Source organism: Phoenix dactylifera, chromosome 3 (assembly GCF_051530095.1).
Source record: "Phoenix dactylifera cultivar Ajwa chromosome 3, Ajwa_hap1_PhDact_Kaust_v1.1, whole genome shotgun sequence".
Taxonomy (NCBI): domain Eukaryota; kingdom Viridiplantae; phylum Streptophyta; class Magnoliopsida; order Arecales; family Arecaceae; genus Phoenix; species Phoenix dactylifera.
In genome coordinates, this window is record NC_143192.1 from 54,147,103 (window position 1) to 54,160,931 (window position 13,829).

The 13,829-nt window shown below is 44.5% G+C and overlaps 1 protein-coding gene and 1 long non-coding RNA gene across 2 annotated transcripts; one reads left to right on the forward strand and one right to left on the reverse strand.

Moving 5' to 3' along the window:
* Positions 1-259: 259 nt before the first annotated feature.
* Positions 260-2,526, forward strand: LOC148714465 (uncharacterized). Its single transcript, XR_015976745.2, has 3 exons — positions 260-660; positions 1,531-1,668; positions 2,334-2,526. It is a non-coding gene; the product is annotated as an uncharacterized LOC148714465 (long non-coding RNA).
* Positions 2,527-2,907: 381 nt separating this feature from the next.
* On the reverse strand, positions 2,908-7,832 carry LOC103715442 (uncharacterized). Its single transcript, XM_089929840.1, has 2 exons — positions 4,356-7,832; positions 2,908-3,608 (listed from the first exon to the last, which is right to left on the reverse strand). Exons 1-2 carry the CDS (start codon positions 7,720-7,722, stop codon positions 3,241-3,243), a joined length of 3,735 nt encoding a protein of 1,244 aa, XP_089785966.1. The 5' UTR covers positions 7,723-7,832; the 3' UTR covers positions 2,908-3,240.
* Between the last annotated feature and the right edge of the window lie 5,997 nt (positions 7,833-13,829).

The following is a 13,829-nucleotide window of genomic DNA, read 5'->3' on the forward strand; positions in this document are numbered from 1 at the left end:
TTTTTTTTTGGGGGGGGGGGGGGGGGGGGGTTATTACAGCCTTTCCCTCACTTGTACCAGCCTTGGATCAGCACTGAGAAAAGCAGCAAGTAAGCGAGGGAAAGAGAGATTCAGATATAATGAGAAGCGTTGAAAGCTCTGTGGCTTTTCTAGGCAGTGGTTTTTAAACTGCTCTCAGTGAACATATTATGCAGATATCTGGGTAAAACTTTCCTTAATTGAACTAACAAAGTACGGCAATTCCCTTAAGATCCCCTTGCTCGCCTGCTCTCAAACAAATGGCTTCCTATGATTCCAGATTTGAAAACAAAAGCTAGTCTGTCTGTAAAACCCAGGAAAAAAAAAAAAGTGGTGGACGGGCCGGCCCGAAAAGACCGGGCCCATCCACTTATTACGATCGTGCCTAGGGCACGATCGGGGGAGAAGGGGTTACAGGGGGAGGGCGGCGGCGTGAGGGGAGGGCGGCGGCGGGGGAGGTTGATCGCCGGAGAAGAGGGCGATCGTGGGGGAAGGCGGCAGATCTCGTGAGCCGGCCGGTCAAGGAGGATAACAAGGATCCCCACCAATCGCACGAAGAGGCCTTGGATCCGTGGGTTTACTCACGGATTTCTCCACCGATTCCTCGCCGGAAGGATCGCCAGAGCATCCCGTCGGACTGAGGTAAGTCCCTTGTGCTTCATTTCCTAGATTTGGGGAGACGTTGGAGGGGTTTGGCCGGTGAAATCGCCGGAGAAGAGTTCGAAACAGGGAACCCCTGTTTCGGCTTCTCTTTTTCGGATCTTGCCGCCGCCGCCGGCCGCCGGGTTGGCCGGATCCATGGAAGCTGGGTTGAATCGGGACTGTGGGAGGTTTTGGTGAGGAATTTCTAGGGTTAACTGAAGATGGGAAGTGTGGATCCGAGGCTTTCTCCCTCGTGATCCCATCCCCTTTCCCTCTTCCTCTCGTCGGTTGGCCGCCGGCCGGTGACGACGGTGAGAGCCACTGTGGCTACCGTCGGGTGGGGGAGCCAAGCCACCATCAGGGTCGTCTGCCGTTGATGATGGAGGGGGGAAGGGAGGAAAGAGGTCATGCCGGTTCTTGGGAGAAGAAGAGGAAGGGACCACCTCTTTCTCTCTCTCTTGGCCGGCCACCATCGCCGGCAACTGCAACAATGGCGGCCGGCGATGGTTCGGCCAGTGGTGTTGTCGGGTTGGGGAAGGAGAGGGCACAGCTATCATGGCGGCTGCCTTAGACCAAAGAAATGGAGGAAGGGGAGATGTACTCCCAACCATGAAGAGAGAGGGATCATCCCTTTCTTTTGGTCTCTTCACCGGGACCAGCCATCATCGCCGGCGTGGCAGCAGCCACGGCTGGCGACGACATAGACCGGTGGTACAAGGTGGGGTGTCGGGCCACCCCGACTGTCCCTAGATTTGGAGGGATTAAGATGTTTGGGGACCTGGTGATGGATCCCATAGTAAATGTGAATTATAGTTTTAGAATATTTAAATATTGAATAATTTAGTCTGTGAAATATAATTGATGTTGTAGGGGAAGAGTCAGCGGTGCCAGAAGATTTTGATCAGGGGACTCAGCACCCCAGCGCGTAGGTTGTGATTTGGATCTGTGCTTGTGTCAGTCCACAAACTTCGATAAGAATTCCTACAACTGAGCACCCTATTTATGCATGTATGGAAATTATCGTTGGTTATAACTTATCAGTATGTTGATATTAATTTTATGAGCTTGTATGACACATATGAGATGTGCATTTTGTTATGAAAATATTGAAATAATCAACTTGGAAAGAATTAACATATTTTTGAGAATTTAAGAAAATATGTGATGTGATTGGAATTTGATTAAACATGTAAAACTAGACATGAAGAATGGGTTGGACTAACCTTGTCATGGGATAGCCTCCACGGGCTTACGCGTGGGATAGCATCTACGAGCTTATGCGTAGGATAGCCTCCACGGGCTTACGCGTGGGATAGCCTCTACGAGCTTATGCGTAGAATAGCCTCCACGGGCTTACGCGTGGGATAGCTGCCACGAGCTTATGCGTGGGATTTGTGCAGTCTTGGACTGGGTCATGAACTTGGTTAGTCCAAAGCCAGAAGTGAAAAGTCTGAAAACTTGGGAATCAGAATAATACGGGAATGGATCACATAATGTGAAAAAGGATTTATAAATATTAAATGGTTATATATATTTGTTTTTTATTGAGCCTTTGAAATGATGAAATGACATTTATTTTGATGCTTTGATTATTTTATTATTATTATTGTGTGTGGCTGTTGGGATTCTTACTGGGCTGGAAAAACTCATACTACACTTACATTTTTTTTCAGAGGCACTGGATTCGTAGAATCTGTCGGGTGGGACAAGAAGTGAGCTCGATCTGGAGTCAGACTGCTAGATAGTTAGAAGCAGCTTATCTTTTATTGATGAACATTTGAAGATCTTGTAATTGAACCGATTGTTTATTTGGACATTTCGAATTTGTCAATTTGAATTGAGTAATTAGTTGTGGATTTATTGGAATTTTTGTTTATTTTAAGCCTTGCATGATCTTTAGGACACTGCTCTAGGGCTCATGCGGGCCTGCGGCCGGTCGCGTACCGGACCCGGGTGATGGGTTCGGGGCATGACACTCTCAGTGGATTATATACCTATATACTAACATGTAACTCCTTGTGCAGAAGAGGATTCTATATCAATAGATTTCGAAAGGTACATCATAAGTCCTGAGAAATTTGTATTGGAAATATAATTTGAATTGCTTGTGCTGTGGAAAAAAATACTATAGACCAAATATAGTATAATACAAAAGCAAAATTCTATGATTTGAAATAAATACTAAATTCGAATATGACAATCAGATTCCATAATTTCTGAAAATTGAACTGAGCTGATATACCAAGATTGTGCATGCAATAAATGCCAGTTGTAATATCTAATATCGTATATAATATAATAGGCAAGATTGTGTATGATTCTGAGCTATAATAAGTTCAACTATTTTTACGTAGTGACACAGTTGGTGAGCCATTTTCTACAACCATTTCCCACTAACTACAGGCAAATGCCTATCTTCCGTCCCCATCATGTGATGCTGAGACATATTCATGAATCATTTCATAAGAAGCAGTCTGAGCCCTCTTTTACTCTTCAAGATTTCCAAGGACTATTATGCACAAATTCCTCTTCCTTGTGATTCCACAGGCAATCAGAGCCTTCACTGTTTCAGAAGACTGATCATTTCTGGAAGGAAGTCAGCTCGCTGATTGTGATCATTCGCAATGGTTCAGGGAGATAGGCTTGTGTGCGAGCAGATAACTCCTGCGCTACAAAACGCATTGAAGGTCGAGATTCTGGATCGGTCCGAGTGCATGCTAGGGCTACCTTTATGATGAAGACCACCTCCTCTGCTAATTGGCCTGTTGGAGGCACTAACCTTTGGTCCAAAACATCCATCAGCAGCACGTCCTTTCCCTCTGATGAAGACAAAGATGGTAAAGAGGAAATAAGTTCTCCTGGGTGCTTCCCCATCATGACTTCGAGCGCCACTACTCCGAAGCTATATACATCACATTTATCTGTGACCTTCATCGTGTAAGCTAGCTCTGCAGATAATGGAACACATTGAAATAAGTTAATGTAAAACACCATTACTCAGAATAGAACTAGTCATTTGCCGAGATTTTCCAAAATATAAGTGCTCGAGAATGGGTATCGTAGTAAATAAGTTTTCTGAAGCAAACAAAATCACAAGGAATTTATTTGTCCGGTAGATCAGCTGATTATCTAAATATTTTCAGCTTTCCTTCTCAGTAGTCTCATGCAATTCAGCTAATCACACTTCTAAATGAATGCTTTCGTATTAGTGAATTATAACATTCTTGTCAGACAGAGGCTTAAAAATATGCATATCAGACTACAGGATTGTACTCATAAAAAAGAAGACGCTGAAGATATCGTAAAAGCCAAGGTAGCATAGTGTTTAAACTTTAATGGCTACCTGCATAAATCATCCAGATCAGATTTATGTGCATGTCGAGTTTTGCTGAAATCAAGTTGCTAGTTGCACATTGTATGCCAGATATTGGCTTGATGGTTTTTTTTTTATGAAAAAAAAAATTGCCAAAGATCTCGCAAACAGTGGTTACTCTAATTTCTGGGTAATAATCAAGAACTGGCAATTTGATTATCGAAAACCTTTTTATCGAAATGTCTCTCCAGTGTAAATGCTATTATTTCCTAATCATACCGTGAGAAAGATGCCAAGTTCAGCAGAGTTTCAGGAAAAAAAAACAAAGAGCACAGACAACAAATTGACGAGAACAAAGAAAAGCAGATGAGGGCAGAATTACCTGGTGCCATATAGCCATAAGATCCTGCTACCGAGGTCCAATTGGAAGAATTTGGATTCAGCAACTTCGCAGTCCCAAAATCAGAGACACGAGGCTCAAACTCTGACTCCAACAAGATATTGTTCACCGTTATATCCCGGTGCACAATAGGTGGGTTGCAGTCATGGTGCAAATAGGCCAAGGCATGAGCCACACCCCGAAGAACCTTCACCCTCATAGCCCAATCAAACTTCTTCCCCTCTTCTTGCCCATACAACACCTTCCCCAAGCTTCCCCTCTCCAAGTACTCGTACACCAGGTACATGTTCCCTCCCTTCAAACAAAACCCATGCAACTTCACTATGTTCCGGTGCCTCACCTCTGTAAGAGCTCGAATTTCGTTTTCGAAGCTCTTTATGTTTGCCTCTGGAACATCATCAGGGTCCGATATTTGGATGCGTTTCACAGCGACTACATAACCCGACGATAGCTCAGCTTTGTAAACGATCCCGAAGCTTCCCTTTCCAATGCAGAAGACTTCGCTGAAGTTATCTGTGGCATTCATGATATCTGAAAATGCGAACTTTCCTTCTCTTTCCCATATCAATGACTGGGATGTCTCCCTGGTGGCGCTCTCCATCTCCAACTTTTCACGCCGTCTCTTCCTGCAAGCTAGAAGAATCGTTGTAACTGCAATTGCCAGCACCAGAACTCCCACAACTGGAACAACAATAGCAATGATGAGTTTCTTATGATCCTTGTGAGAACCACCACCAGAGGAACTAGACTCACAGGAACGCAGTCCTCTCACATTTCCACATAACCCTTTGTTTCCAGCAAAGGAAGAGGCATTCTTGAAGGCCTTTCCCCCCGGAATGGCTCCTGTTAGACTGTTGTAAGAGAAGTCCACAGACTCTAAGCTGGACATACGGGCCAAAGCTGGTGGAATTTGACCGGAGAGATCATTGTGGGACACATTGAGCGTCTGCAGAGATGCGAGCTTATCTAGATTAGAAGGAATCTGTCCAGAGAGGGAATTGCCACTCAAATCTAACAGGATTTGAAGAGCCGCCAAATTGCCAAGCTGATATGGTATCTCTCCAGATAGGTTATTCCTGCTTAAATCCAACAATATAAGACGCCTCAGATTCCCAAGCTCGGTTGGTATCGGACCGGTGAGCTTGTTTTCTGAAAGATCAAGAGAAGCGAGCTGGGCAAGATCACCTAACTCTGAAGGAATGGAGGTTGACAACTGATTACTGCTCAAATTGAGCTTGTATAAGAGACTCAAGTTCCCCAGTTGAGGTGGGATTGCTCCGGACAATAAGTTGGAAGCTAAGCTCAGGTCTTGTAAGTTGGTCGTGTTCCCGAATGCCGCAGGAATGTCGCCAGAGATGTTGTTACCATCCATGTGCAAGTACGCGAGATTCTTGCATTCACCCCAGTCTGGAGAGAGCGTGCCCATCAACTGATTGCCGCTGAGATCCAAGTAGTTTAGTGTAGGATGGACGCTGAAAGCTTTTGATATGTCTCCAGTGAAGTGGTTCGACTCCAACCGGACTCGGACAAGTCCCGAGCAATTGCGCAAGCACGCCGGCAGCGAGCCTGTGAAGTTGTTGTGATCCGCTGTGAAGTGCTGAAGAGCGAAGCCCTTACATAAATCTGGAGGCAATTCCCCTGAGAAGCTATTGTTTGAAAAGCTGACATTGTACAGACGCCCATTCTGGCCGAGGTCTCGAGGGATGCCACCGCTGAGGTTGTTGTCGAAGACTGATATGAGCTCAAGATTTGGAAGCTGAGCAATGGTGGCCGGCAGCTCCCCCTCCAATTGGTTGGTGTTGAAGTCTAGAGTAGCCAGTGCCGTCATGTTTCCAATCTCTGCTGGGATTGTGCCATTCAGGTTGTTGTAGAAGAGGGCCAGGGCAGTGAGCTGTGTGAGGTTTCCTATTGTTCTGGGGATTGGACCGCTAAGAAAATTTGCCGACAGATCCAATTGCAACAAGTCGGCCAACCTCCCAATCTCTGGAGGGATTGGACCTGATAGCTTGTTGTTGTAGAGGAATAGGATTTGCAGCTTTGTGGCCGATCCAATCTCCGGTGGGATTTGCCCAACGAACTTGTTGTTCTGTATCTGGAAGGAAATAAGCTCCGTCCAATTTGTGAAGAAGTCCGGCGAGATCTCACCAGAGAGCAAATTGCTCGAGATCCCAAACTCGCTCATTTTGGTTAGCTCCGAGAAGGATTGTGGCAGGCCACCTGTGAGTTGATTGAGGGACAGCTCAAGGTAGGTGAGATTAGTACACAGGCCGAGCTCTGGAGGAATAGTGGAGTTCAATGCTGCTGCTTTGATATCGATGCGCTCAAGCATCCGGAGCTGTCCTAGAGAAGAAGGGATCGGTCCACCAAGTGAATTGTTATTGAGTTCGAGTATTCGAAGGCCGGAGATGGACCCGAGGATAGGCGGGATCCCTCCGGTGAGATTGTTCAGTCCAAGATGAAGGTTTTGAAGCCTCGGCAAATTTGCGAGGGAAACGGGAATGACTCCTTTAAAGAAGTTAGAGGTAAGATTCAGGGACTCGAGGTCAACTAGAATGGTGGACAACGAGTCGGGTATTTTACCCGTGAGGTTGTTCTGCGAGAGGTCAAGGTACGTTAAATTGGTGCAGTTGAGTACGAATCGTGGGAATTCCCCTGTCAGACTGTTGAGGTATAGAGATAAGTGCGTCACTGAAGGCAATGGGGTGAACTTGGTGTAGTCTGGGTTCTCCAAGTAATTGGATCCAAGATCAAAGTGGCGTACCTTTCGGAGATTGCTGAGCTGATATGGGATCGGCCCAGCGAGATTGTTGTTGTAGAGACGGAGGTCGAGCATCTCGGAGAGCTGACCGATCTCTGGCGGAACGGATTCAACGAAGCTGTTGCTGCTGAGGTCCAAAGAGGTGAGGTTGGAGAGAACAGAGATGTTTGAAGGAATGGAGCCGTTGAGGAGGTTGGTATTGAGGTCGAGCTTGGTGAGGCTGGGCAGAGAAGCAAAATCTAATTCATCGAGGGTGCCGTCGAGGTTGGCATTGGGTAGGCTCAGCTGCACGATGCTGCCTGCGGAGTTGCAGCGGACACCAAACCATCTGCATGGGCTGGTAGAGTTGGCAAGGGACCATGAGCTCAGAGCATCTGGCTGAAGCAAGCTGGACTTCCATTTGAGGAGAGCTTGTGCTTCGCTCTGTGCTCCGGCCTCCAAAAACGAGAGGGAGAAGAATAAAAGGAGGGGGAGGAGAAAAGGTTGGATCTGGACTGTCTTCATGACAGAGATGGAGGATTTCAGAGAGATTGGTTTTGGTTCTGTTACCTTGTTTTCACGGCAAAATGCAGTGTTGCTCATAGTTATCATGAATGAGGGAGTGGTAGGGAGGATACCGAGAGGGAGTCAGAAAAGGAAGCTTGGTTGCTGGGTGTGAAAGGTTTGGGGTGTGGCTTTGATTAATTAGTGGCCGAGGGCAGAGGGAAGAAGGTTCCTCTCAGAGTCGCAGTGCTTGACCAGGACAAATATAATGGCGTTATGAGTCAACAGCCCACCCACTGGCCTGATGCATGGCCCAGGGCCATGTTTTTGTGAGACTTTCTACAAGGAAATGTTAAATCATTTAGACTTTCTTGGCTTTGCTTTCTCATTGAATATTGGTATCAACTGGAAGAGAGTCCAACCATCATCTGGAAATACATTAACCAAGGGTAGGGGTTGCCGAGTTTAATAACATTGTCAGCAATGGCAGCTAACACATTAAAATAAATCTATATTGACATTACTCGCGCTGCATTCTCTAATCTACCCACATGTTCGTGTCGCAGCCTCGTTCACGTCAATGGTGACGTCCAAAATAACAGTTGCCATCCTTTCTAAGAAAATATGAGTTTCTATGCAGTTTGTGGTGGTTGGTAAAATAGCAGAGTTAATTCCAAGACTTTGGCTGTTCTTGGGTTTCCTAATCCTTCTGCAATTCCTTCAGAAATCTGCTAGCCCTCTGTTTGGTCCACTCCAAGCAACTGGGTTGCTGTTCCTCTAGTGTTATTTTTTCTTCCTCTTTCTGAAGTAAATTCTCTAATCCTCTGTTGCTCTCTGCTGTAACTCTGTTCCTTTTTAACATTTTAATGAATACTGGGAGGCAGTTGCCTTCCTCACTATCAAAAAAAAAAAAAAAAAAAAGGATTAAATGGTTTACATTGTATGCCTGATTGAGATCTTAGAAACCCAGGGCTGAATTGTTGGTGATCTTCTTTACGGCCATATAATGATTTTAGAATCTTCTGAAAAATGCTATTTTGAAAAAAATCTGTGAAAACAAATATGAAAACACTTTTAGTTTGCTATGCAATATCATATACCAGTCATCCCACATGCCGAAGTACCTCGATAAATGCAGATTGAATAAAAAAAATAGTTTTGACTGTTGACTGAAAAAATTATTTTCAACTTGATCAAGATTTTGAATTTAAACATATTGCTTTATTTAGTTAAATATGATGAATAAAATTTTATATCATTTTTTAGGGTGGTGATTTTTTTTTTTTTTGATTAAGCCAAAGAGTACAAAGAGTCAATTGTAAGAGGAGAACGCAGCATTCCAAAGAGGAAACAAAGTTCTGTTACAAGTGAGTACAAGCAATTCAGAGATCTGATGTTAGCTCTCCGAAGTCTTTAATTTTATAATGGATATTTTTTTAATCATCATGATGGATGTTATTGCTAGATTTGATGTTACTTGATCAGGATTTGCTGCAGTGCATTCTAGAAGATTTGCAGGATATTTTTTTTGAAATTTTTCCTTGTATAATAAATGATCTTGCTTTGTCTCGTAGCAACCGATTGCAGATGGTGGCAAGTCAAATATAAGTGTGGTAAGTATAAAGTATTCTAATTTCTTCACAGAGAGAGAGAGAGACGGCAGTGAACGGTGGGAGGGGAGAGGGAGAGAGAGCTACATAGGGATTCGTGCCGTTCAAATTAAAAAAATAAAACAAGTCAGGTAACTTGGCATCCATTATACCTACTAATAATAACTGAGGGGGGTAAATATCCACTTTTTAATTAAAAAAATATTAAAAACTCCTGCTTGACCCGCTTGTCATCTTGTTGGGTGGGGGGTTTAATTCTGCCCTAGGAAAGGGAGATCTCTGTGTCATCTCCATCGACAACCAAAACCTTGACTCTCTTTTTTTAGGAAGGGTATGAACGTTTCCTTTGAAGCAGATAAGACTATTAGAAGTTTGAACGTAGGTTGATGAAAGTGATAGATGTTAGAGATTAGATTTCAGCGCCGCTGGCTTTTCTCTGTCCCTGCCGGAAGGTGACAAGTGGGTAGGACTGTTAATAGGCCGAGTTGCTCGGGCCCGGCTCGGTAAAAGTCCGGCTCGAGCTCGGCTTGTTAGTCAAACAAGCCCGAGCCCGAGCCTAAAATGAGACCCGTTTAAATCCGAGCCCGAGCAGCTCACGAGCCCAAATGAGGGCTCAGTCCAATTAACAAGTTAATTGGGTCCCAACTAAACTTGAACTCAACCCAATTAAATTTTATTTGGCTTAATCAATTTAAATCCCAATCTGATTGAGCCCAATTGGATTTAGATTAGACCCAACCCGAGCTAACCCAAATTCATTTAATTTCTTTAAATCGGATTGGATTGGTTTGGGTTCGGACTTAACCCATTAACCCGAACCCAACCCGTTAACCCATTCCCTCCTCCTCCTCTTTCTTTTTCTTTTCTTCTCCTTTCTTCTCGGTTTCTCCAGAACCTTCCAGCGAGGGCGCCTCTTTCTTCTCCGTTCTCCCTTTCTCCCCCTTTCTTTTCCTCTCTTTGCCGACTCCTCCTTTCCGTTCTAACGCGATAAAGGAGGAGAGGAGAAGGCCTCCTCCACCGACGAATCAGAGGAGGAGTCCCTCGCACAGGAGGGTCGGGCCACGGCCGGCAACGCCCGCGGCCGACGCCCGCGCCGGCGGTGCTCACGGCCGAAGCCAGTGGCCGCCGCATGCGACGACGAACCGGTGAGTCCTTTCTTCTCTTTTCTTTTTTCTTTCGTTCTTTCTTTCCTTCTTTCTTCTTCTTTTCTTTCTTTTTTTCTTTCCTTCGTTCTTCTCTCCGACGACGAACCGAGCTCGGGGATGGGGATGGGGCGGGCTCGAGCTTGGGCTCGGGTTTGGGCTCAGGCTCAGGCAAACGAGCTTTACGAGCTCAAATCCAAGCCTTTGCTATGCCAAACAAGCTTGAGCTCGAGCTCAATACAGGGCTCGGTACTAAGCCCGAGCCTGAGATTTTTTGAAACGAGCCGAGCCGAGCCCGAGGGAGGCTCGGGCTCGGCTCATTAACAGCCCTACAAGTGGGGGCGAAGATTTGTGCGGTAGAGGTAGAGCCGTAGAGGGAAAGGACGGGTTGCGCTTAAAGCATGGGACTGGCGAAAGTCGAGAAATTATTTCTTATATCCGATCTATCAGCTCAACGGTAGGTCCGATAATAATATACTGCCATATGAATATGTTGGCCAGCTCAACGTAATAAAAAAAAGGAAAATACATTTGGCAGATGCTTTTGCTCCCCCTTCCGAATGAAAGGAACCTATCTCAGCACCCTGACCTTTTATTTTATTTTATTTTATTTTATTTTATTTTATTTAACATATTCTAGTATAGGTGCAGCCAACCGAATCAAGAGCAAGAATCTAACCTAGCAGTGCAGGAAGGATCCTCTAATAAGTCTAAAGGATCTCTTCAGAATGTTGAACTGCATATGTAGCCACTCAATTGGTGGCTCGGTTTGCCTTCCGGTAAACATGCACAACCTGAAAGGTGCTACATCCTTCTAGCATATGCCGGATGTCTGACCCCCTCTTCGATTCTTCTCCTTTCACCACCCTCCTCATCTCCGCTTCCCCTCCAACGGTAGATCCGATAAATTTTTTTATTCTCTAAATTTTAATTATTTTAAATATTTTTTTTTGTGAGATGTCTTTTTTACAAGAGTCATGGCTTTTTAAAAAAGAATGTTAGTTTTCAAAAAGATACGGTGTTTTTGAAACATTACATATCTTCGAAATCATCGCATATCTTCTGTCTTCTAAATAGAGCATATAAATAGTCTCGTCCATGATTAATTCAAAAACAATCTAATCTCTTTTATTTTTTTCCGTATTCTATCTTCCAAGAATTTCTTCTACAAATAGAAAGTTTTTTCACTCTTCTAACTTTCTGCTTTTTATTTTTTTATTTTCTAGATATCTAAAGAAGTTGGTCGAGTTAAACCTCCCAGCGATCGTGCTTGTTAGAGGAGAATCGGGCTGAGCCGGTTGTCATAACTCAGGAACGAGATCGTCATAGACCAGTACGTAGGGGGCAAATCACGTAAGAATAGTATATATCATATGTCTCGATTCAGCCAAGCTTTTTCAATCATTTAATTTTATTCTAATAAATTATATTTTTTAAAAAAAATATAAAATAAAGATATAATAGTTTCTAGGTATTTTTCCAACACTTGCACCAGCCTCGGCGGTGACTTCCCCAACTTTCCCAAGGGCATCCTCAGCTTCGAGCTCATGGACCAGTGCTGCTCCCAGTCCCTCTGCTCCGCACCATCATCTTTTCTGAAACCGTCACCTTTGTTCACCTCATGGCTCGTCCCTTCCATGCATGTCCGCTTGTCCGCCGCAGCCATCGAGGCCGACACCCCACTGCCTCCACTTCTCCGGCGCCGATGAGCTTTGGAACCACGGCATCTCCGCCTGCGCCATCCCCATCTTTCCGAACCACTCCACTGCAATCCTTCAGCAACTTTGGGCCGGTTTGATTTTTTTCTAATTATTTTATTCGTGGACATGTGGCAGCATTATTTTGATCCCTGGAGGACCAAAATAAAATTTCTCCCTCGTTATTCGCTTGTTTCACTTTAGTATGCCAATTTAAGCTGACGTGGTGGGTCATGCAAAGCCTTTTATATGGCCCATTTATAGAAATTCTATGCCCACAAATGGGCATCTACGTATGCCCGCAGACAGGGGCGACCCAATACATTCTGAGGCCTAAGGCGAATCCAATGAACGAAACCTCCTTTTTAATAATATTTTTTAATAAATATAAAATACTTAAAAATATATATGAAAATAGATAGCTATCAAGTATACTATTTCAACAAAGATATATGAATCTAACAAAGATAGACAAAAAGTCTTTTCAATTTAATATAATTCTTGAATGGAAGCACATAAAAGTAATTACTCTAAATGAAAGGTCATGAAACTGATTAAATAACTGAGATAATGCTTGGCAATACTGTTTACCATGTCAAGCAAGAGCTCAATAGGAAAAGGTCATCCCATGACACTTCATGGTCAAGGTAAAGAAAAGAATTTGTCCATAAAGGAGCCTCTCTATAAGAGAAAGTAGGGTCATTATGGGAAATTCACTCCATCTAATTAATTAAAGTCCCATCCCACCATCTCCCCTTCAGGTGAGTACCCAAGCAGCAACTGCAACATCACAGCACAACAGCCATTCAATCCCCTCCCTCCTTTTCTCTCTCTACCACCCAAGAGGGGAGAAGAAACCGAGAGGAGAAAACTAAAAGAATCTCCACCCTCCAAGAAGTCCATCTCCAATCCCCCTATCTTTCTTCCGGATGGCCCAGCTGGATCACGAGTAATGTGAGGGAAGGAAAACCAAGACCAAAACCAAAAAAGAGAAGGGATGAAAGATAAGAGTGGCTTCAGGCGTCTATCAAGCCAACCAAATCCCTCCTCTCTCTCCCCACCCAAAACAAAACTATTGTCCCCAACTTCCCAAATTGCCCCTCTGCAGGCCAGGAAACTCTCCACCTCCCTTCCATCAAGGGGGAAGACCCGTAGCCAGCTCCTGATTCCATTTTATATGGGGCCTTTGCTTCCTTTTGGTCAGCCTTCCGCGGGCCTTCCATTGGACCGGGGCCGCCTCGATCGTCTAGGGCTCGGGCCGGCCCTGCCCGCAGACATTGAGCACATGATGGAGTTTGGCAGTGGAATATATCCAAATTAAGCCCTTAATAGCATTTCTTCATTGACCTCAAACTCGGCTGTCAAAAATAACATAAATGGGTTTGTTATCCTAGGTGATGGCGGTGATCCCAAGGCAGCAATTGGGTGACCCATTAGAGTTGCAGGAATCCCGCTCGAAGCTTCAGCTTTGCAGGAGTCTCTCTCTCGCTCACCATTAGCAACGCACTCGCACTATAATTGAAATTGATTAACTTACCTTGCTCACAAACCATAAAATGGAGTCCGTCCCTTCCAATATCTATGCAGTCATCTTCGTTTGCTTCGTAATTAATGATAGAGAGTCCTGAAGAATCAGTGAATCACCCTCGTTCATGCCGGACCACCAACGAAGTCCATAACTTCTAGAAAAACGGCAGTATCTGGTCTCCTTGTCACAGCCATGACATTTTCTTCCTCCAGAGTACAAACTTTACACCATCTTTTCT